This window comes from Accipiter gentilis, chromosome 16, assembly GCF_929443795.1.
Source record: "Accipiter gentilis chromosome 16, bAccGen1.1, whole genome shotgun sequence".
NCBI lineage: Eukaryota > Metazoa > Chordata > Aves > Accipitriformes > Accipitridae > Astur > Astur gentilis.
This window is the reverse complement of record NC_064895.1, coordinates 4,313,420-4,337,271: the sequence shown is the minus strand read 5'-3', so window position 1 is coordinate 4,337,271 and position 23,852 is coordinate 4,313,420. Positions and strand designations below refer to the sequence as shown.

General features: G+C 44.4%; 2 protein-coding genes across 5 annotated transcripts in view; both read left to right on the top strand.

Moving 5' to 3' along the window:
• The window catches only part of LRRC1 (leucine rich repeat containing 1), a 105,088-nt gene extending 93,804 nt beyond the window's left edge, over positions 1–11,284 (top strand). For all 4 annotated transcript variants that reach the window (XM_049819365.1, XM_049819367.1, XM_049819366.1 and 1 more), the window contains one exon: positions 9,984–11,284. In XM_049819365.1, coding sequence (XP_049675322.1) covers positions 9,984–10,136 — 153 coding nt within the window. In that variant the 3' untranslated portion in view covers positions 10,137–11,284. The remainder of the gene's footprint in view (positions 1–9,983) is intronic.
• A 6,573-nt stretch (positions 11,285–17,857) lies between these two features.
• Positions 17,858–23,852, top strand: part of MLIP (muscular LMNA interacting protein) — a 113,038-nt gene continuing 107,043 nt past the window's right edge. Inside the window, exon 1 of the mRNA XM_049819363.1 lies at positions 17,858–17,920. Coding sequence (XP_049675320.1) covers positions 17,858–17,920 — 63 coding nt within the window. The remainder of the gene's footprint in view (positions 17,921–23,852) is intronic.

The window sequence follows — 23,852 nt, the reverse complement described above, 5'->3', positions numbered from 1 at the left end:
CCTCGCTCACAGACAGTGTTTGGCTGACCTGTTCCCATAACAACATATGACCTCATATTTCAGTCTTCAAGTTTTCTGCCTTGTCTCTTCTCCAAAACATTTTGGTGACTCTTAATCTTGTCAGGTAAAGGTGTTGGTATTTTTATCTTATTATTTTTTATTCTGACAAGGTAAGTTAGTTTTAGAAGTCAGGAGTCTGACTCCTCACTGCCTTGCATCTTGTGCAGATTTATAAACATTTGCAAAGAAGCCCATGCTCAGCCGTGTTGGCTTAGCTGACCTGTACTGATCGTGTGCGTTTCAGCGGGGTGTGAGCACCCATCTGTCACGTGATCGCCACTTCATCTGCTCGTTTGATACCACTTTTGTCGAAGTAACTGAGTATTTCTGAGTCAGGGTGAAAGGTAAAAGGTGCGTGGTATAGGCACTGTATTTACATCTATAGTGTAGCGGTTAGGGAACTGACTTTGTGAATTTGGGATTAAGTTCCTGCTCCAAACAACTGCTTCTGTTTGCACAGTGTATCTTTTGTCCTCTCTTCCTTTTAAGTAGTTTTCTCACAGGACTCGGTCAGAAATCATTCACTTCAAACTTTAAACTCTTGGCTTTTGCAGAGCTTGTAATTAACAATGCTAAATAGGAGAAACCTTTAAAAAAGAGAAGTCATTAATTGATCTTTTCAAGACCCATATTCAAATACCTCAAAGTTAAAGAAAAAAATCTACAAAGTAAACCCGTCATATGGTAGACATTATAAGTACTGCAGGCAGTAGAAGCAAAAATACATACAGGAGACAAGTAGGCTCAAGCCAGGCACCTGGAACCACGCTGTAGGACATAGCGTACTATTTGAGAATAAAAGAGGATAAATATTTGAACAACCACAGAAGTGATCAGCAACATCTCTCATTGTGAAAGGTGTCCTTGTGGACTCTGCGGGAATTCAGCGGGGTGGGAGGCTGTGCGGAATTCCTGCAGGCGTTCAGTTACGACCACTGCCTTGCACAGGGGTGATGAGCTTGCTTCAAAATCAAAAGGTTGGGTAGCGCTGCTTATGGGGGCTTTCAAGTCTTCCAATGGGATCAAAGCAATGCGTTTTCTTCAATGTTTTTATAGTGTCAGGCCATAAACGATTATGCAGAAAGCACTTAAATGGAAACCTATATATCAGGTTCCAGTGTCAGGGAAGTCCAGTGGTACGTTAGAAGATGAAAGAAATGGAGCAAGGACAATTTTCATAAGCAGTTTGAATCACGTAAAAGCCTTTTGTGTCTGACGGCGTTGCACGTGTGACCTGATGGACGCTGATCTTTCATTTTTGTCCGCTACAAAATGCGATGCTGAGTTTGACTGAACTCCACTTTCCTTGCCTTGTGCATTGCCCTTGGGAGGCACTGAACTGCCGGATAGGAGGGACAGAAAGGATCTTTCCTCTGAATGTGACATGCCCAGATGTTTATGTATGTTACACACTGGGAGACAGGTAAAACACTAAAGGTGTTCTCTTGCTATCCCGATAAAAAGTGGAGAAAATACCCAGTTTTAAACCTGGCCTCTAAAAGATACCAGTCCCTAGAAAATTCCCACAGAGGAAATTTTAGGGGAAAGCACCTGGAGTGGCCCTTGTCTGGTGCATCGAACCTCCGGGAAATCACACTGACCCGAATTAGATTTCGGAGCAAATCACCAGGCACAGCGTGGGAAGAGCAACGAGCTGAGGGAATAGGGGTGGGCTGGTGGGGTGGCCCCGGCTCGGGTCCCTCGCCACGCAGACCCGAGGCAGCGCGCTCAAAACCGCGGTGCCAAAGCCGAGGTGCTGGTTTTTGGCAGTGCTGGAGAGCGTAAGGATGAACCGGAGTACGTGCTGCCCTCTCCCAACCCCGAGCAGCAGTAGGTGCTGTCCTGAGCCGGCTGCTTTCCTTCTGCAGATGTCTTCTGCTGCCCGGTGTGACGAGGCGCTTCACCCATGCCTCACCAGAGATTTGTCTTCCCCAGGGTGCCAGAGAGGTTTATACCTCACTCTCCATCTGAATTCACAATTTCTGGAGTTTGGCGGCAGGCCTCCAAAGCGGTGAAATAGCACTGTAACGCGCCGGGGAAAAGGATGCAGCCAGGGATTTCTGAGACCAGGAGCGTTGAGGGTGCACCGTAAAACACGTGCCGGTGAAAATGTTCCTGATAACGCGCTACGAAAGGGAAGCTGGGATGAATGCCTAGGCAGGATTTGCAAATTCATGCAGTTTCATGCACGTGGCTGCGCGTTAGGTGGTTTTTTGTCATACCCCCCTTGCACCCTGACTGCCTTGCCCGCTTCCACCGGGCGGTGAGATTGTTTCTGGGTAATAAATTCACAAGGAATTAATTAGATCTCTTTCTCCCACTTTAACTCGTATTTCCCGTACGTTTTCTTTTGGGGAGAAGGTTGCTTTTATCCATTGTCTCTGTCTTTGGGAGCGAAACGTCGCATTGCTTTAATTAAAAAGTCACCAGCTGCCAGTTTGGTCTGAACCGTGCAGCAGTTGATCAGCCCGTTCCCTGCTGTTCTTGTTGGATGCATTTTGGCATCTTCTTTTTAAAACTATTATTTAAAAATCCAGCTGTGTAATTTTTTTTTAGGCATGACTAAATGTCCTCTTTCACTTCAAATTTGGTTTAGACGGTTTCTTCTGTGAATACAGTCATTATGAAGTGCAACCTTTTGCATCTAGCAAAGGCACGTTTTCAGAGTTTAGTGAGAAGTCTGAATTTCCTGTTGTTCAAGTCTAAAATACTTCTGCCATCACCACTGATGACAAAAAAGGGTAAAATTAAGCATGAAGTCATAACATTGTGAGGTTTACAGAACCCCCTGCAAATGCTCTTAACTGGGTAGATTATTTTCTTTTCCCCTGTTTCCACCAGCTGAACGGTACCAGCCTTAGCACTAGTGTCAGTGCAGATCAGCTGTTAAGTCAGATTTCAAAAATATGTACTATTTAGATATATGGAGTTGAACTGGGCAGGCTTTCCTATTACAGGTATTTTCTAGCTGGGGAATATTTTCTTTAGAAAGCGGTCTGTTTGAACTAGACTAAAAGTCTGTCTGGTTTTCCGCCAAAAGGCCAATCCAAATCCTTTTCCTCTGCCCCTATTCTTTCAGACTTGGGCTTTTCACGTGCCGTACCACCTTCTGATTCGTAGCTTCTCTCCCCAGTGGCTGGCCTTGCTCTCAGCCATGCTTTGCCCTGTCGCTGCTGGTTATGCCTTTTATGTGAAGCTTGGGATTTAGCTGTGACTCTTGCCTTGAGAGTTTTCTTCTTCTGCTGAGACTGGAGTATGGACCTGTGAGGGGGGGAGGTCAGGGGAAGGCTTATAAAAGGGAAAAAAGATGACGAGATTTGTTCTGTTTGGATTTGATTTTGAAAAGGTTATAAAAAGACATAAGGAACTGTCCTTTATGGACTGTTCTGCAACCTTTTGGACAAACATTTTTATTAGAAGTGGAAAAGGAAAGCATACGTGCACAACTGGAAGTTAAAAGTTATTGGATGGTAACCTGTTGGCAGGACATCTCGTTTATCATGCTTTAAGAAGATGCTTTCGTAGCATCATAGTTAGTTGTGGGTTTGGTCTATCCTGTTGCAATATGAAAGAATTTTTGCAGCCAACACTGCAGCTGAATTGCCCCAGGTTATTTAGATGGGTTTGTTTTACTTGCAGTGGACTAGGAGTGTGCAGACAGCCCGTGTCTGCTTCAGGTGAAGGACTCCAACTTTCAATGGAGGGCAGTAGTTCCGTTAAATGAGAGTGTCTGAAATAATTTGATTTTTAATCAGCTATGCCTGATTCAAACAAAAATGAATTTTTTTTAGTGACTCTTTTTAGTGTCTGAAGTCTTAGTGTTTACGTTGAAAAAGTGTAAGAAAGGTGCAAATGAGTGTGATGGGTTAACCCTGGCTGAACACCAGGTGCCCACCAAAGCCGTTCTATCACTCCCCCATCCTCAGCTGGATAGGGGAGAGAAAATATAACAAAAGGCTCGCGGGTCGAGATAAGGACAGGAGAGATCATCCACTATTACCGTCATGGGCAAAACAGACTCAATTTGCAAAATTAACTCAATTTATTACAAATCAACCAGAGCATGGTAATGAGAAGTAAAATGAAATCTCAGAACACCTTCCCACCACCCCTCCGTTCTTCCCGGGCACAACTACCCTCCCGGATTTCACCACCAAGCCCCCCCAGCGGCACAGGGGGACAGGGATGGGGTTTATGGTCATCACACGTTATTTTCTGCCGCTTCACCTCCTCAGGACGAGGGCTGATCACACTCTTCCCCTGCTCCAGCGTGGGGTCCCACCCACGGGAGACAGTCCTCCACGAACTCCTCCAACGTGGGCCATTCCCACGGGCTGCAGTTCTTCACGAACTGCTCCAGCATGGGTCCATTCCACGGTGTGCAGTCCTTCAGGAGCACACTGCTCCAGCGCGGGTCCCCCACGGGGTCACAAGTCCTGCCAGAAAGCCTGCTCCGTGGGCTCCTCTCTCCACAGATCCGCAGGTCCTGCCAGGAGCCTGCTCCAGCGCGGGGTTCCCACGGGGTCACAGCCTCCTTCGGGAACCCACCTGCTCCGGCGTGGGGTCCTCCACGGGCTGCAGGTGGAGATCTGCTCCACCGTGGACCTCCCTGGACTGCAGGGGGACAGCCTGCCTCACCAGGGTCTTCACCACGGGCTGCAGGGGAATCTTCGCTCCGGCGCCTGGAGCATCTCCTCCCCCTCCTTCTTCACTGACCTTGGTGTCCGCAGTCTTGTTTCTCTTACATGTTCTCACTCCTCACTCCGGCGGCAGTTTCTCTCCGTCCCAACTTTTTTTCCTTCTTAAAAATGTTATCACAGAGGCGTTACCACTCTCACTGATTGGCTCGGCCTTGGCCGGCGGCGGGTCCGTCTTAGAGCCAGCTAGTATGGGCTCGCTCTCTCTCGAACACAGGGGAAGCTTCCAGCAGCTTCTTACAGAAGCCACCCCTGTAACCCCCCCCCCCCCCGCTACCAAAACCTTGCCAAACAAAACCAATACAATGAGGTAGTGAAAGAATTCCCATAGTGAACACACTGGTTTTGGTACAGGATGTGTCCTTCATGAAGTTTACTTTTTAGGCACTGAAAATATAATTTCAGGGGAAAAAAGGAAAATGGTAACCTGTTTCAAAGATTTAATCATACATTTTTCTGAAAAAGTATTCTACATATTTTGATGGTTTGGGATTGACTGGTACTTCAGGTATTGTTTTAATAATGAGTGCATGATGATGGAAAGTGAGTATGAGGACTTTGTGATTTCAACAGAAATATTTTAAACAAGTTCAGACGCTATTCAGTAAAAACTAGTGGAGTAAAACAATGGAACAAGACAGGATCCTGGATAATCTGTCCTCCTACACCAGGATCAACTTATTCTGAAGAGTTACCGGTAGAGGATGGAAATTCCACACCCTCCCACATGCCTTAGGGCAGCAGCTCGAGCTCAGCTGCCCGTGCTGGAAAGGTTTTCCTTGTTTCCATCTGAAATGTCTCTGTCTTGCCCTGGCTGTAATGGGCAGTGGAAATAGTTTGTTTCCTCTTTGCTATGACTTTTTTTGCACATGAAATCTGTTTTCCTGTCTTCCCTCGCTCCTGATGCACCAGGAAATGTACATTCAAATATGTATATTAAAGAAAAGCTCCAAGAGCAAAGCTTGCCTATTTAATAGGGTGAAGCTGCAGTCAGTGAAGATAAGCATGGAAATCTAAAAGCAAAGGTAAAACCCCCCTGGGGTTCTGGAAGAGAAGAGTGGAACAAAAGATAATGGAAGTTTAGAGTTGTTGAGTTTTTGTTACTTTGTTTTGTTTTTTAAAAAACAAAACTGGAAGAGGAAAGGAAGCTGATAAAGCTTAGTGTGGCAGATTGACCCTGGCTGAATGCCAGGTGCCCACCAAAGCTGTTCTATCACTCCCCCTCCTCAGCTGGGCGGGGGAGAGAAAATATAACAAAAGGCTCACGGGTCGAGATAAGGACAGGAGAGATCACTCACCAATTACCGTCACGGGCAAACCAGACTCAACTTGGGGAAAATTAACTCAATTTGTTAGCAATCAACCAGAGTAGGGTAATGAGAGATAAAACAGAATCTCAGAAGACCTTCCCTCCACCCCTCCCTTCTTCCCGGGCACAACTTCACTCCCAGATTCTCTATCCCTACCCCCCAGCGGCGCAGGGGGATGGGGAATGGGGTTTACGGTCAGTTCATCACACGTTGTATCTGCTGCTTCATCCTCCTCAGGGGGTAGGACTCATCACACTCTTCACATGCTCCAGCGTGGGGTCCCTCCCACGGGCTGCAGTTCTTCATGAACTGCTCCAGCGTGGGCCCTTTCCCTGGGCTGCAGTCCTTCAGGCACACACTGCTCCAGCGTGGGTCCCCCACGGGGTCACAAGTCCTGCCAGAAAACCTGCTCCAGCGTGGGCTCCTCTCTCCACGGGGCCACAGGTCCTGCCAGGAACCTGCTGCAGCGCCCAGTTCCCACAGGGTCACAGCCTTCTTCGGGAACTCACCTGCTCCGGCGTGGGGTCCTCCCCGGGCTGCAGGTGGAGATCTGCTCCCCCGTGGAGCTCCCTGGGCTGCAGGGGGACAGCCTGCCTCACCAGGGTCTTCACCACGGGCTGCAGGGGAATCTCTGCTCCGGCGCCTGGAACATCTCTTCCCCTCCTTCTGCACTGACCTGGGGGTCTGCAGGGCTGGTTCTCTCACATATTCTCACTCCTCTCTCTGGCTGCCATTCCTGTCTGTCCCAGGAACTTTTTCTCCTTCTTCAATCTGTTCTCCCAGAGGTGGCACCATCGTCGGTGATGGGCTCGGCCTTGGCCAGTGGCGGGTCCGTCTCAGAGCCGGCTGGTGTGGGCTCTGTCGGACACAGGGGAACCTTCCAGCAGCTTCTCACAGAAGCCACCCCTGTAACCTGCCCCGCTACCAAACCCTTGCCACACAAAGCCAATACACTTAGATTGTGATTTTCCTGGAGCTAGTGTGAATGTGAACGCAGTGATGGAGGGTGCTGGGTTCCTGGGGGATAGTTCGGTGGGGATGGAAAGGCCGCTGTGGTTAGAACTGTGATGTGTGTTTCTTACATCCATTTTGTGTTGGTTTTGTTTTAGGTTTTGGGGTTTTTTTTACAGGAGATCAATTGATAACTTTTGATGCTAGGAGAGAACAAGTAGAGGCCGGAGCCTCTTCCCACTTAATTACACCTTGTGCAAATGCATACTCCATCACTTTCTTAGATGTACTCTCAGTTTGCAATTGTGTAGGTGGCCCAATCTGCAACCAGGAGTCGCTTTGTCATTGGTACAGCGGTTGATATATGTAATGACCGTAGAAATATTGGACAAGCGTGAACTGGTGGGTGGGCGGTCATCTAACTGGGAGCCAAACTGGGGGCACTGGTAGGAGAGTCGTGCTGCCGGCGGGGAGGGGATATTCTCCAGCACAGCTCGGGTGCTGGAGGTGCGCAGGCTTTCCGAGCGTGGGCAATAGTGTGTCATTAAGGAGATAAGTTTTCAGGAAAGTTGTGAAAGGCTAACTACAGCTTGCAGGGTATTGAACGTACGGAGAAAGGTGAAAGAGTATTCATGCCAGAACTGAGAATCCTGTGGGATTTGTTCCTCTAGCAATATTGTTACAGTCTCAGATTTATGTTTCTTTCAGATGTAGAGAGATAATAAAAAAAAAAAAAAAAAAAAAAGAGAAAAAAAAAGGAGTACTAATTAAAATAAATAATGGTCTCTAAAATAAGGAGTATTTCAGAGTGCCTAAAAAAAAGTCTTCAAAGGACCTTTGTGCCAAATCAAAACTCTGAGTGTGTATGTTTGGGGGTGGTGGTGAAATGGAATAACCCACAAGAACTTAATGTTATTAGTTTAAATCTTTAGGGCTATGCCTCACCAACAGCTAGAAGGCTTTTTTTTATATTTTCCAGTTTATCAATTAAATTAATTTTGTGATTGTAAGACCTAGTCCTATCGTAATATTTGAAAGATAGTATGCAAGAATCAGGCTCCAGAAGTCAGGATATGTTTGAAGAAAAGCTTTTTTAGAGAATTGGATTTGAATCCTTGCAAGTGGGATCACTGGGGATTAGAAACCATGCTGATAAGAAGTATTTCAGTTACTGACATTCAAAATGGCTAAGGGCTACCCTTCAAAAGGCAGAAGCCGTACCGGCGACTCTTCCTTCATACTTGCTAATGCAACGCCTGCTTCATCTTGGGAAAATGTGCACACTTCTATTTTTGAGTGGCACAGCAGGCAAAGAAAGGTCTTCCCTGAGCTTTGAACAGACAGCTCAATGAAATGCAAAGTCTGGTCCTGGATATTTCTGCAGGTAACTTCAGATAAGGCATAGACCTCTGCACTGGTTTTTGAGGTGGCAGAGTTTCAATATATGACCCAGTATACCACCCGTACGTATAGGATGTGCGCTTGCTGTAGCACAAAGCAGCTGGCTGCTGGCTGTCGTTTAGAATGAACAGAACCGAGAGAAACATCCACTGCATGGAAAGCTTATAAATGCTGTCAGGTGTGCGTGACAGAAGCAAATCTTCCCAGGAGTTGTTAGCTTGGGCAGTACTTAGGACCTATATAGGTTATTTAAAGCTTCCAGAAATGTGTCCTTCTTAGTCTAAGCAAAAGGGGGGGGGAAAAATTCAATACACCAGGGAATATAACAAAATTTATTCTTGGTTTTAAAATTAGTTTACAGCTCTCATGGGTGAGGTTCAGCTCCAGACTGACACCTGCGTTTTGGGATCGACGTGTAGTGTGCCTGCCCGTGAGCCAGGGCTGTGCCAGGGCCCCGATAGTCGGAGGGGTTGGAGCTAAGGCAGTTGGTGGAGCCAGGGGAACAATTCATTTTACTTTGACGCAGAAACCTTCTGGCTGGCTGAACAGCCACAAAGCACCTATGTGCTTTTGTCATTTCCTAAATCAAATAATGTACAGCAAGGAAATAACATATAAATGATTGAATTGTGTGGTGTCAACATTAAACATTCTTATAAAGTGTGAAGAAATGCAACAAAGTAGCTGATAAATAAGAAATACTACACCTTCCTTGAAAATTTTCAGACTACTGGTAAGATGGACATTTTATTTATTACACATTATTATATTACCTACTTGTTAGATATATCGACTTACTGTTCTATGTTTTCATTACATGTTAAACTTTTTTTGAAAATTAGTAAAAGGTAGGATGACTTTGTGCATCACAGTTAAATTTGTAATAATCCATTCATTGATACAAACCATTACTGATACATTATTTGGCTATGCGTAAAGAACCTGACAGTCTTCTCTTTGCTCAGTTACAGAATTTAAGTTCATTTTAAAACATAACAGTACAGTTCTCAAAGAACACAAAGTTTTTGGCCAATAAATCGATGAGTCAAATCCGTCTATGCATATTTATTAACTAATGAATTTAGACATTGATATTTTGTCTTAATGTTTCCCTTAAATATATTTTGTCAGTAAAAAAGCCAAAATAGCAGTTTTTCAAAGATGAATAATTTATATGCTTTATGGTCTTTAATTAATCCTTTATTGCTTTCAGGTGCATAAATTTAATGAACAATGAAGTTAAATAAAAGTAGATGTATATCTTTCATATTGACTTGTTTTATTTTTTAGAGATATTTTGATTTTTTTTTTTTATTTTTTCCTATAGAAGTTTTTTCTTAAAATTAGCTAATGAGAGGAAAAGGCAATTTATCTCATTTTGCCTTAATTATCCATGCAATTTTTGGCATAGAACAGTTCACCTGTCAGGACGCCCTGCGGCGTTACATCTCTGACGTGTTTTTCTCATCACCCGCTTCCCCCGTACCTTTAAAATATGCCCTTTAAACACTTCCCTGCTCCTGATCTGACTCTTTTCTCTGAAATCTTTCGCATCTTGCTGAAGATACCTCGGATAATCCTCACACGCCCTTCCACTTCCGATGAAGATACCGACCAGTTGCCCCCAGACCCGGACGACTTTGAGCCCGAGGAGCCTGACAGCGCAGAAGGCCATGCCTATTCGGACTGCCTGAACAGTGCTTTTTATCCTCCTTAATAAAGTACTTTTCTGGAAAGAGTTCACGGCTGGATTTCTGTCCCATTGTTCGATTACATTTAACGTAGTACTTGAACCGCTATGCCTTATTTGTAGCGAAAACCATTACACGGAGGATGGATTTGAGCTGGCGGAGGAGAACCTTGTTTGTATTTCTTTGCCTTGAACTTTCCTTCGGCCAGAACTTGTGCACTTGAAACAAAACGCGCTAGGTGAGGTTATGTGAATGTCACCCCGTGTTTCAGTCGGCACTTGGAAGGGCGTCCGGCAGCAACCTAAATGCGACGGTGAAAAGAGCAGGTGATTTTTATTCAGAAGGTACTTTACCCACTTGGAACACACTGAAAACAATTGTACAGTTTGGGGTTTGTTTTTTTTTAAATCTTGTGTCCATGTTTTGTCTATATAGGTCACCCTTTTGTCTACCCCCAGGTTCCTTTGAATTGTCCCTTTTAATGTTGTTTTCTATGAGAATAAAAAAATCCTTTTCTGTCTTTTAGATAGTGCTGGTTTTTTTCACTGCAGAGAAATGTTATTTCCATTGCAATTGTGTCTCATTTTAGCATAATAAAGAATCGTTTCTCCAGGTATATCAGTAATGCAAACGTATATCAGATTTGAACATGACTTGTAAGTTACATTTTATTAGACCTAAATGCAGGAGGTATCTTATGCTACTATGCACCTGAGAGTGAAATGAGAAGCAATTTCTTACTCTTGTGGAACTGTCTGACGCACTTTTATTTCTTCTCCTGATTTGCATATAAGCAGAACACCTTAAATTTGCTTTACTGCAATATGCCAGTATTTCATGTGTATATATATATGCGTGTGTATATATATATATATGATGTAAGGATTTAAGAGCAAATGTTCTTGTACAACAGTCTTCAATCCTTTAATTCTCTTCACTGCTATTCAGGTTTCTAATGCATTTTTGAGGTGCTTGAGAAGAACCTTTTGGGATTGATCTTTCTTTGGGATTCCATGGTGCTGCCTTAACTCAGAGGTGGGGTCTGGTTTTTATGATGTGTATAGAGTTGCTTTTCCTGTAAATATAATATAGCACAACTCAGTGACCTGGTAAATCCTCATCTTTTATTCACATTCTGAAAGATTTTTCAGGTGATCATTCATATATGATTTTCAGGAATTAGGAAATTCCCAGGAGGGTATGGCTGTCACAGAGTTAGAACAATATCTCCTACTGATAAAAGGGATATTTTATTTTGAAAAAATAGGGTTGCAATAACACTATGATACCAAGATTTCTCTTGACTCTCAACTCCATCCACTGTGGCTTTTTCATTATCATGTAGATCAGCATTTTAATTTAAGATAATTTATCAGCAGTAGGAATATTCAACTAATTTTCATTCATTCGCAAAATGAACATTACTTTAGAATCTGCTATAGCTTTAATAATAAAGACTGTATTATGTGCATAAAAATTGCAATTTGAATTAGCTTAAATGGTGTCGATAAATGAAATTATATTTAAAAATATTTGCTTCCCATCCCTTTTCTTCCTCCAAAATAAACAGGGTTCTTCAACCATGACTTCATGTTTGATCAACGCATATTACAAAAAATATCATCAAGCTCAGAACCCATAAATGCTTTGGCAGTCCGGCTAGTAACATAAGGTTTATTATTGCTTTATTATGTCTTACTAGACTGCAGAAAAAGTAAACTCATTCTGCTGTTATAAACCAGCCTGGGGCTGCAGAATACATTGTAGTTGAGAGTTAGTAAAGTAAAGTAGGAGTTCTGTTGAGAATTCTATCGTCAGTGTTTTTCCTCCTCATGCACAGGTGTGTGTTTCAGATTCTTCATTAGGGCTTGGAAGTCAAAGTGTTTGCTCTCAAAATTACGTACTCTTAACCAAATGCTGTCAGCATTCTGAACACTTGGATCTTTATCTGTCCTTTTCAACTGAATTTGCTTTCAAGGCAAATTTCATATTGCAGTGTAGAGTATTAGTGAGTATTGACTTATGGTGGTAACATTCTCTATTGAAAAAAATGAACCCACATTGACAAATGAACCCAAATAGTTTTGTAAATGGACATGCAACACTACAAAATATAAATATATCCATCAAAGCCTCTGCTACACATTTATTCAGGCTTCGCTTAAGCAAAAAAATACTGGGGCAGGTGATGATGTTTCACTTTTGTTCTGCAAAAGACGGGCAGAGGTGGAGGTTGGATGCTGGTGTCCTTATCAGCACTGAGTAATGTCTGTTCTGAGGGTTGGTGTTTGAAAAGAGTGGGCAGAGACAGGAGGTGGAAAAGGTGCAATAGGAGTTGGTGTGTTGATGACAGCTCGTATCCTGCTGACCAGCTGCCACATCAGTTAAAAGATAGCTAAGAAGGTATTTAATGCGTTCCTAATGTATTTTGTTAGCCACGTCTTGCCATTGCCACTTCCATCATTGTGGAGGAAGGCAAGGCAAACAGTACCACTGAATATGGGAGGGAAGATTTTTTTTTTTTTGTGATGCATTGAAATATATTTTACAGCCTGGAATAATTTGGTTTGCTGGGACATAGCAGTAATATTCAGACGTCATGTGTATATATAGCTGAAAGAATGGAGATCCAACAGAAGAGAGGTCAGTTGTTCCACTGCTGTCTGTACTCCTGGAGGACAGCAGATGTAGGACCTTGCCAGCACAAGGATACTCCACTTTAACATAGTTGACTTAAAAGACCCGTGAAAGGAAGAAAGCACTTAGAGCTTCCATGGACAGCCATGTCAGAGAAGGCTCAGAGCTCTCCAAATCAATTTATTGCAATGTTGAAATAACCTTCCTTATTTTTATCCTAGAACGTATTCAGACTTGCCCCTTTGGAGAAAAATTGTCAAGGAGCCTCCTGCTCCCCGTACGTGACACGTAGGGCTCTGCTTCCTCAAAGGCAAAGCAGAGATTTGTTGGTGCCCGCATCGTTTCCCTTTTTCCGCGCCTACTCCCTCCCGCTCCGGGAGCGTTTTTCGGAGCCAGCGAGGCGGACCAAGGAGCGACAGCAGCAGCTGCCGGGTGCCACGGCAGGAATGTGGACCCACCGCTCCTAAGGATCAGCTTCCCGACCTCGGCTCCCGGCCGCCTGCGAAGGTAAGCCTGCTCCGTAGAGCGTCCCGGCAGCTCCGTCGTGCTCTTCGTTTGTGCAAGGAACATGCCATGAAATACCGGCTAGAAACGCTGCCAAGGTCCTGACGTTCCCAGGCAAGTGCGTGTGACCTTGGGTGGATGCGCTGGAGTAACGTAGGGGATGCTTGCTGGCGTGGCGTGCTGGGGCTGAGAGAAAGGTGGGCACCAGAAATAACCTGGAAATCTTAATTTGTGGCTTCTGCTGGACTGGTGGTTACAAGTAGTGAGGGAGCCTCCTGAGTTTTGTGCCTTTTTTTTTTTTTTCTTTTAACTTTTGGACTTAAGTGCGGGACAGACACACTCTCCACATCAGACCTCTAAAAATCACTGCGGATGTGATTTCTGTATTAGTCTTAGGTTTTCTAACTGGTATATGTGACTTAAGTAGGTGGCTTTCAACCGAGTATGATCCAGTTGAGCACATCAGGGTCAGAATTAATACTTCTGACTGTTGAGTGCTTACGGTGTGTCTGATGTTGAGCAAATAAAAGCTACCAGCTTAAGAAAGAAGCGGTGCAGATGTATGACGTGCAATATAGTAATTGGCTGGCAGCCCTGGGCTACAGCTGAGTCAGGCGGAAAACGAAAATGTGCAAAGTGAAAGAATTACAGTAGCTGCATCAGTGAAAACACAGCTGAGAGTAACACACAAACATCGTGATAGTCACTTGCTTCCTTCTCCAAGAACAGCAGACCAAGCGAGCACAGAAAATACATCCGCTTAAATGGTTTATTTACACAATATTATTATTTTGGATATTCAGCACTTGCCTCTTACAAAAAAAAAACAACCCTCCCCCCATCAACTTCATCTCGTGGCCTCTTGTTAGGTCCCGCTCTGAGAAGAAAAACAGGTGTCAAGAGACCAGTGATTGTAATACAAAGAAGTAATTGAAAATAGCAGAGTAATTTAGGCAATGTCTAGAACATGCTTTTTACTTAGCACCTGTTTACTATGTTTTCCCTTGCAAAGTAAAACAGGAAATATACAGTTAGAAAGTCCTCAGAGGAGAATAACCATTATTTCTATGTAGGAATCAGAAAGGTACTCCCATAACTATATAAAACCAAATTCTCATATGGTTAGGATCACGGTCTTTCCTCAGGTTTAAGTTGAAATGTCATGCTGAGCAAGATGTGGTAGATTACAAGGTGATGTCAGCCTTTCTACACTATCTCCAGGGACCTTCTAAATTAGCATCCAGGCTACAGAAGAGCCCTGCATCCAGTGTTTCTTGTGCTTCCTGATTTCAACACGGTGGCATGAAGTTTGGTGTCGTAACCTGTTGCATTCTTATCTTTTTGCTTCTGTTCCCATCTCCAGTGCAGTCTGCTCCAGCTCCCTAGCACTTACAGTCAGCAGCATGATTCATCCAGAATACAAATTTCCATTCACAAGGAGTGGAGCAATTAGGTCTTTCCCTAGCCTAATATTTTACTTTTCACCTTTTTTCTTTTTTTAAATTCTTTCTATGGAATCTCCTGTTCAGGCTGTAGTAGCCACACAGTGGAGGGGGAAGGAGTTAATTTTTTTTTCTTGTGAGTGCTATTAGACACCTTTACAAGAAAGTTAATGAAAAACCGGCTTGTAAAACTGCATACTCTCATCAGCATCTTATGTTGTTATTATTAGTAGTAAAGTCACTTCCTTGGGTCTTTCTGTAGTGATTGCCTTTGACGTTCACATGGGTGGACTGACACATGAAAACAATATAAGATCCTGGAAGGAGAGAATATAAATGTGATTGAAGATTATGTTTTAGGGTAGTTAGCATAAGTGCCAAGTTACACACAGCATAAATTCCAGATAAAATCTGCCAAGGCTGGTGTAAGTCTGGAGGGACTTAACGTATGTCTCAAGTCCTACATTGCTGCCTTGCTGCACCACTGACAGCCTGCTCTTTTATCTATCGACGTGGGTATCTGTTCCGCAGCACAAGGAGGGAACAACTGCCCTGGGAGCTGCTGTTTGGGAGCCTGCGGACAGCCCGGGTATCCCAGCCGCCGGTGGGACAGGGCTGGGGAGCGCACCGAGCACATGCAGCTGAACGTGCCCACCTGAGATGCTCCGGTCCTTGTCTGTTGTCGTGGTTTAACCCCAGGCAGCAACTCGGCACCACGCAGCCGCTCACTCGCTGCCCCCCACCCAGTGGGATGGGGAGAGAATCGGGAAAAAAACACGTAAAACTCGTAGGTTGAGATAAGAACAGTTTAGTAGAACAGAAAGGAAGAAACTAATAGTGATAATAATAACAATAATAAAATTACAATAATAATAAAAGGATTGCAATATACAAGACAAGTGATGTACAGTGCAGTTGCTCACCATTCGCCGACCGATGCCCAGTCAGTTCCCGAGCAGTGATCCCCCCCAGGCCAACTCCCCCCAGTTTATATACTGGGCATGACATCCCATGGTCTGGAATACCCCTTTGGCCAGTTTGGGTCAGCTGCCCTGGCTGCGTCCCCTCCCAACTCCTTGTGCCCCTCCAGCCTTCTTGCTGGCTGGGCAGGAGAAGCTGAAAAATCCTTGATTTAGTCTAAATGCTACTTGGGAACAACTGAGAACATTAGTGTGTTATCAACAATCTTCTCATACTGAACCCAAAACATAGCACTGTACCAGGTACTAGACAGAAAATTAACTCTATCCCAGCTGAAACCAGGGCATCTGCGATTTAAAGCCATTGCAAATGGGCAGGATAATGGGAGTGGAGGTGCTTCAGGTTTTTTCACCTGTGCTGCAGCAATGGTCAGTGATGTAAACAGCAGCGTAATGTAAACTGCTTTTTGGATCCCACTGAAGTCCTTCTTTGAGGATGTTAAGTGGTGCAAAGGCATTATGCAAGTCCCTTGCCACAGGGATAAGTTTCAGCCTCACAGAAAAGTTTTTAGAGGTACAAACTTCTTATTACTGTTTGCCTTCTTGCTGAAGAGAAGAACTAGAGCTTTCCTCTGGGTATTATGTTGCTTACTCTTGTTCCTTGTACCCCAGTATTTCCAGGAGATGCAGTGGGGTGTATTTTTACTCTTGTGACATCAAGCTCGTATTTATTCCCTCTACTATGGCAGCCCTTGTAGATTTGACTGGTTCTTTGTGTTTGCCTGGCCACATTTACCCTTCTGCTGGCTGCCTTACACTTCTGAAAATGAAGGTAAAAGAAAGACTAAAGAGAACTGTCACTGCAGTAACTTTTTCTTTGTTCTGAAGGATGTTTCAGAACAGGAATACTCTAAGGGGTTGGGTTTTTTTGGCCAACTTTTCGTATGTGTAGACTGTTGTGTGATGACTTCTTTGCCTTTTCTTCCTATCCAAGGCTCTAAAGATGACTTGAGTATAGCATCTATCAAGAAACAAGCAGAGCAGAAAGGAGTGTGCCTAGTTTTGGCTGTCATTTCTACAAAGACAATTGAAAAAAGATAGATGAAAGAGGGTTTTATAGTTATTTCTTTATCTATATATTTATTTTAGAAGAGTGGAGAGGAAGAGAGGGAAAGTACGTGTGTTTTCTTTAGTGGGGATTTACTGAGATGCTTAAACTGCCAGCTTTACAAGCTTATGCATTTCTTAATGAATCACAGGTTGACCAGAGAGCACGTTCTTGTTTAACAGCAGCAAACGTTTTCCGTGTGATCCTGTGTCATCATGTTTCCCATTCCCTTGCTGGTACATGTAGAACCAGCCGTGTGTGTGAATCACCCCCCGAGACAGCAAGAGCCCAGTTGATGTGGCAACCGGAGGGTGTGTTATAAACCTTGGCATCCACAGCAGAGCCACCGAGAGGTTCCCCCAGTGCTGCAGTTTCTAATATTGGCCTCCTGACTTTATCGTTGTGAACTAGAGCCAGGTTATTCTTATACAGTCAACTAACAGGCTCCACAACCACCAGTATGGGTATTAGCTCCATTAAATGCTTACCAGTCATTTCTTGTCTTTAGGGGTGCTCATAGTGCCTGCTGAAAGTTTTGCAATTCTTTCTGCATTTCAAAAATCCAAGAAGATGTTGTGTTCCCATATTAGAAAAGGAGAGCACACTCTGCATAAGCATATATTAAGATAGTTCAGTCCCAAACACTCCACAGGGAAAGATCAATAGTCATGCTAAAGCACCATTTTAATTTATTGTTCATAAGCTTTCTGTCTCTACATAACATGTGGTGCCAGCTAATCATATTTGTCATTTTACTTGCTTCATAATCTCTGTGAACACAAGTTAGCGCTACCAGGACATAGCTATTTATTTTTGTGGACTTTTTCGCTTTGAGCTTTTGGGGTAGAGGGAGCGAGGGGGGAGTGAATGGGGCTGGTAACCAAAATCCCTCCTGAACAATTTGCTGTGATGCCAAACCAACGTTTATTGTTATCGGAGGCAGCTGCCTGCCCTCTCTCCACGCTTCTATTTGTGGATTTTCAACGGCTATAAATGGAAACGCACTCTGACCAGAAATCACCACAGCACTGCCTGGTATTCTCTCTCCCAACTCCAAAAGTACAGGGATATCTAACATGTAGTTAGGTCACTTCTCAGGACGTTAGGGTGTTGTTTTTTTTTCTTTCCCCTGGGAAATGGAGTTAGGAAAACATGAAAGAAAAGTATCAGGAAGAGAAGCTTTAGAGGAAAAGCAAACGGTAAGATATGTTGAGAAATGTTGATTTTTGAAAATTATTTTTAATGTAATAGTAAGAAGGAAAGGGAAATCATCTGTTGTGCTTTATAGGAGTATTTCCCGGTTTCCTTTAACCACTGACCTTGAAGATTAAAACTTCATTCATGTATGTTAAATTCATTATGACGGTACATTTCTGTGGAAATTACAGAGATTTTTGAATGCATGTTGTGTGCATGTGAAGTGCAAGAACTGAAATCTAGTTCAATGTTGACTTGTTATTATAACCCAGACTGATAGTTAATAGTCTGTGGTTTTCTTGGATTTTTCTTGAGGGACTATTTCATGTCTTTGTGCATTATTTTCCATAACTTTAGATCAGTAAATGGCAGAAGAAATCGTTTGCCTGTGTCTGGAGCTTACTGAAAAGAGGTGTGACCAAACCAAATTATTAAGAGAAAGTGGAAACAGTCAAAACACAGCTTCTTCCTAATTAGCGTAGGCTTGAAAAGCAACTCGTAATTTGCCTTGCATTAACGAGGTTATTTTCTTGATACCACAAAAAGGGCAGTTTATTCTTGGCTTTGCAAAGCTGTGAAGAAAGGTGGCCATCACTTTTGTTAAGAAAAAAATGAGCACTGAAATTTTTTAGCACTTATCTTAAATAGTGGTGGTACTCGGTTGCTTTGGTTTCATGGTGGGCCAGTGTTTACTCTTGTTTAATCACAACGTTTGCCTCTGCTAGCCTCAGTTAAGGGGGACTTGGCAAGCTTCTGTATTAGTTAATAGTTTTAAATACAACTTCACCAAGGCAAGGTGTATGGGGTAGGAAATAGGGGAAGTGCTGAAACTGAAAGTAATAACCTGGCCTTAAAGTACCTTTTCTTTTTTTTATGAAAAGAAGTATTTATCTAAAGAGTAATATCCGAAAGAGCATTGCTAGAGCTTCAGTATGAAGTTGTGACTGTTATCTAATGTTTTACTTGTTCATTTTTTCATTAATGAATTAATACTTTAGACCTCATTTTGAATTTGTGGTTGATATATAAAATATAAGGAAAACTCTTCAAAATTAAGAACAGTTGTAAAATCCACAAAAGCTTCAGGAAAGCTTTCAAAGGAAACCTTTGAAATTTTGTTATGGTGCATGTGTGGAGAAAATATATAGCAATGTAATCAGGCAGTACGATTATCTAATTGCGGACTGCATCCTGATACAAAAAGAATTGAGCAGGCATCCTTAAGTGAGGCTTTTCCAAAATGCAGAACGCTTCATTTGGAACCCTAACGATCTTCTGATGACTTTCTCTGCGTGCAATCATTTACTAATTTTAAGAATGACAAACTGGAGCAAACAGGAACCCTGCTGATGGGAGCCACATTAATGCCCGTGCCAGGTCACCCGCTGTTCAGTAGTTTCAAAACTGAATCCTCCGAACGCGTCGGGCTGAGAGAGCCCCTCTTAGCAGCGGGGGTTACATCCCTGCGGGTGCTCGGCGAGGGGGACGGAGGAGGCTCTGGCTCGGCGGGTTTCACGTCATCGCTCTGCTGACGGCGGAGGAATGCCCTGGCCCCCTGCCAGCCCTCCCACCCCTTTCCCCGTCCCCTTCCAGCTGAGCCCTAGCCTCCCCTCCGTCCCACCTCTCTCTCTTTTTGCCTATTTAGTCTTAACGCCTTTCTTTCCGATTGCTAGATGGATTTCACTTTGCTCCCACATTTTTTTTTCCCCCCTGTTTTTTTACCTCCTGGGCTTTTATTGATTCTGCCCTTTTCTCTTTGTTACATGCAGGTCGGGTCAATGCTCAAACACTGCATGGGAGCAGTGTCAATCTGTGGTACAGATACTATTTGTACATGTTATTGTTGATGTCTGTTCGCATATTTAACTTCAGTTTAGCAAATATATAAACTGTTTCATATTATAGGCGCCATGAAGCATCCATTTTCAATATTACAGCCTATAAACTGGATGATACTTTATATAACTGGATGATACTTTATATAACTGGATGATACTTTATTTTTTGATGTATGTTTCATAGGAGCATAGGGTAACTCAGGTGCAAAGGGAGCTCAGGAGGTCTCTCACCCAGCCTCCTGCTTAGAGCAGCTACGGGGTCAGACCAGGCTTCTCAGGGCTTAATCCTGTCAGGTCTTGAAAACCTCCAAGCATGAAAACTGCACAACCTCCAGGCAACATCCACTGCTGGGCTGTTCTCATGAGGAAAAACGTTTCTCCTCTTATCAAGTCAAAATCTCTCTTGTTTCAATTTTTGTCCATTTCTCTTTCCTTCTGCCACGCATAGTTGTAAAAAGCCCTGAGTCCAACTCCTCAATAACCTCGCACAGGAACTGCGCCTGCTGTTAGGTCCCCCTGGAGCCTTACCTTTCCACGCTGTACAAGCTCAGCTCCTTCAACCTCTCCTCACGGAGCAAGTGCTCCAGCCCTGACCATCTTGGTGGTCTCCCCTGAACTTGCTTCAATTTTTCCGAGTCTACTATTGGAGGGCCCAAATCGGATGCTCTATTCTAGATGTAATCTAGTGAGCGCTGAGGAGAGGAGGATAATTCCTTCCCTTACTCTACTGGTTGCGCTCCTGTTAGCGCAGCCCAGGATGCTTTTGGCCATCCCGGCTGCCAGGGTCCGCTGCTGGCTCAGGCTCAACTGGCTGCACACCAAGACCCCCGGGAGAGCTGTTCCCCAGGCAGTCAGGCCCCAGCCTGGATGGCTGACAAGGACCCTCCCTTCCCAGTTCCATATTGCTCCAGTTGGCACATTCCTTCTGCCTGCCGTGGCCCCTCTGAATGGCAGCCCTGCCCTCAGGCAGGACTCCTCCGCCCAGTTTGGCCCAGTTTGTTACCTGCAAATCTGGGGAATGCCTTGCATCACCTCCTCTGGGTCATTGATGAAGATGTTAAACAGGACAGGTCTCAGGACAGAGCCCTGCAGCACTCGTTACTATCCTCCAAGAAGAGTACAAGGCATTAACCACGAACGTCTGAGCCCAATCATCCAACCACCTTTTTAGCCATCTACTTGTCCTCCACCCAGGCTGTCACGTCCTAGCATGGATATGAGAATACCGTGGAAGACAGTGTTGGAGGCAAGTCAGGGTAAATGACATCCGCTGCTCTCCCCTCGTTCACAAATTCAGTCACTTCATCATAGAAGGCAATCAGGTTGGGCTGATGTGCTGTTCCCAACGATGTTCTTCCCACAGGCGGGTATGGATGGAGTTAACTCAAGTCATCCCTGCCTTGATCCTCATCTCCTGCTGGTTGCTCTCCTCCTCTCTGACCCCTGCTGCTGAGCACGGAGGTCTGGGAGACCTTGTTGGTGAAGGCTGAGGGAAAGACATCACTGAGACACCCCAGCCTTATCTGTACCTGCATCCACCTCCCGTGCTGCTTTTTTGCACTGCTGCTCAGTTACAAACTCCCTGTTTATCCCCGCTGGTGTCCTGGTAAGTCTGCTTGTCTTCCTGAACGTCAGCATGGACAGTCTTGCACGTGTAAGAGGTTGTTTTCACAGACGTGATGGCTTTCCCAAGCTCCTTGTGTTTCCAAGGTGCTGCCCATGGGTTCCCACTTACCAGCTCCTGGATAAGCCAAAGTCAGCCCTCCTAAAGCCCGGGGTCTGTCCTCTGGCACTCACCTTCCTCAGTCCCCCCCGAGATCTCCAGCTTCACAGTCGCTACAGCCAAGCCTGCCACTGAGTATTCCATCCCCAGCCACTTCTTCCTTGTTTCTGAACAACAGATCCAGCTGTGCGCAACCCTGGTCGGCCTGTCCAGTGCCTGTCCAAGAAGCTACCCTTGGCACCCTCCAGAAATCCTCTAGATTGCTTGCATCCTGCCCCTTTGTTCTCCAGCAGGTGTTAGGGAAGCGAAAGTCTCTTGTAAAAAACAGGGTCCGCGATCCAGATACTTCCTTGAGTTGTTTAAAGAAGTTGTTGTGAGGAGCGTTGTCCGCTTCCTTACCCCAGTCGTCCTGTCCGTAGCCCAGTCCCACCGTGGTGTCACCCTCACTGACCTCTCCTCTGATCCTGACCCACAAGTACTCGCCCAGCCCTACAAGAGCTCCCCACATTTGAGCTGCTGCTTCACACAGAAAGATCCTCTCCTCCTCTTCTTCCCCGTTCTGTCTTTCTGGAGAGCCTGTGTCCATCCATTGCAGCACTGTAGCCATGTGAGCTATCCCACCGCGTCTCAGTTATTTCTGCAGTGTCAGAGTTCTATGACCTAGGTATATTTATGTGAGACAAATCTTGGGGTTTTATACCTTGTTAAAAATATTTCTACCTATTTTCAAAAGAGCAAAGTCTATATCGTCCTGAAAATACTCTGATTGCAGTGTGACAATTAAACAGAGACCAGTTCATGCACAAAGTATAACCTCCATAGAGGACAACCTCACAGGCAGTTTTATTAAGTAGTATTGTATCTTTACTTTCACTGCTTACTGTGGATGAGATAATAATATAAAATTCTCTACCACTTCAGGCTATTTCACTTAATATTTGTGAAATTTATTGTTAAGGAATTCTTGTCCATGCTTCCTGGAGGAAGACTCCTTGGTGGTCAGAATCCTGAAGAGAGTCTTTGTGTGGAGCTGGCTGTGGAAATGGAAGATAATGGAGGCCCCATTTTGTGATGGGAAAATAGAATGACTCACTACCAAATAGACTGGACTAAGCAGATGGACTCAATTTTCGTTTTCATAGTTTTGGTTTTAGCATAGCTCAGAAGGACGGAGTAATTCTAGAGTTTCCCTATTGAAACGACAGGTCAGCTCAAAATAGTCTGTTTACATTCTGAAGTCCTCCTCCGTTAATGTGTATTGCCTCTGTTATTTGAAATTATTTTAATTATACTTCACACTTGTCTGTTTCCTATTTGATCTCTTCTCTCCCCATGAAAATACAGCACATGAAGTATTGCATTTAAAATAAAGTTTACATTGGTATGTTTAACAGGGAACATTCAATCTTCATACTTCAGTTTGTATTTATAAGGGGTTCTGTTCTTTTACTCTCCTGTTACATTAAGTAGCTATCAAGAAAAGAACAGTCATATGGAGCAAATAAATGGAACCAAATGAATATATGAATCGGAAAGAATGACATGCACTGCTTGAAATGGCATTAAGGTTAGTTTTTGGATGAGAGGATGTGCTCTCTAAGAAAGAGCTGCAGGACTTCATTCAGAGCATTAGTGTTTGCTTTTCACAAACAGTATGCGGGTACAGCTCGTACAGAGTGAGGCAGTGCGGATCAAGCCCGCCCAAGTGAAACAACGATTAAACTTTGTACACTGGTACCCACAGAAAGAGTCTTGTCAAGGTCAGATCCTCTCTGTGGGAAGGGTGGGAGAAGACGGCCCGGTTTCTGAAGTTTGCAAACCTAAGGGAGCCCAAACAGAATGGAGGCCGGTGACTTAACACGGTGATGACTGGCCTTGCTTGCAGGTTTAGTTGTTGATTTGACTGTGTGTAGACCAGGTGAGAAGTGAGTATGGGATGGGAAGGGTTGTTTCAAGAGCCGAAGGGAAGAGGAGGAAAGCATGGTGGGGGTGGGCATGGCAGGAGGGGCCGAGTACAATCACCCCCCATGGGGACCTCTTCTACCAGATCACCCCATGGGGACCTCTTCTACCAGATCACCCTGGCTCTTGTGCTGGTGAGGGCTGGCATCAGAGAGGTAGAGACGATAGCCCAGCTTCCAGGCTCAGGCTGTCCCTGCGAGTCCCCAGCAAGTGTTTCTTTGTGCAGATACAGGGAGTCAAATGCCCGGACAACAGGATCATCTTTGGCAACAGCAGAAATCTCGACAGTTGAGTAATGACAGAATGGTCGCTTCTGCCCACGACATCGGAAGGGAGCTGTGCTCATGCCCGTGTGACACACCAGCCCTTGAGCCTCACCTCCCGTTGTCCACAAGCAAATGCCCTTCCAGA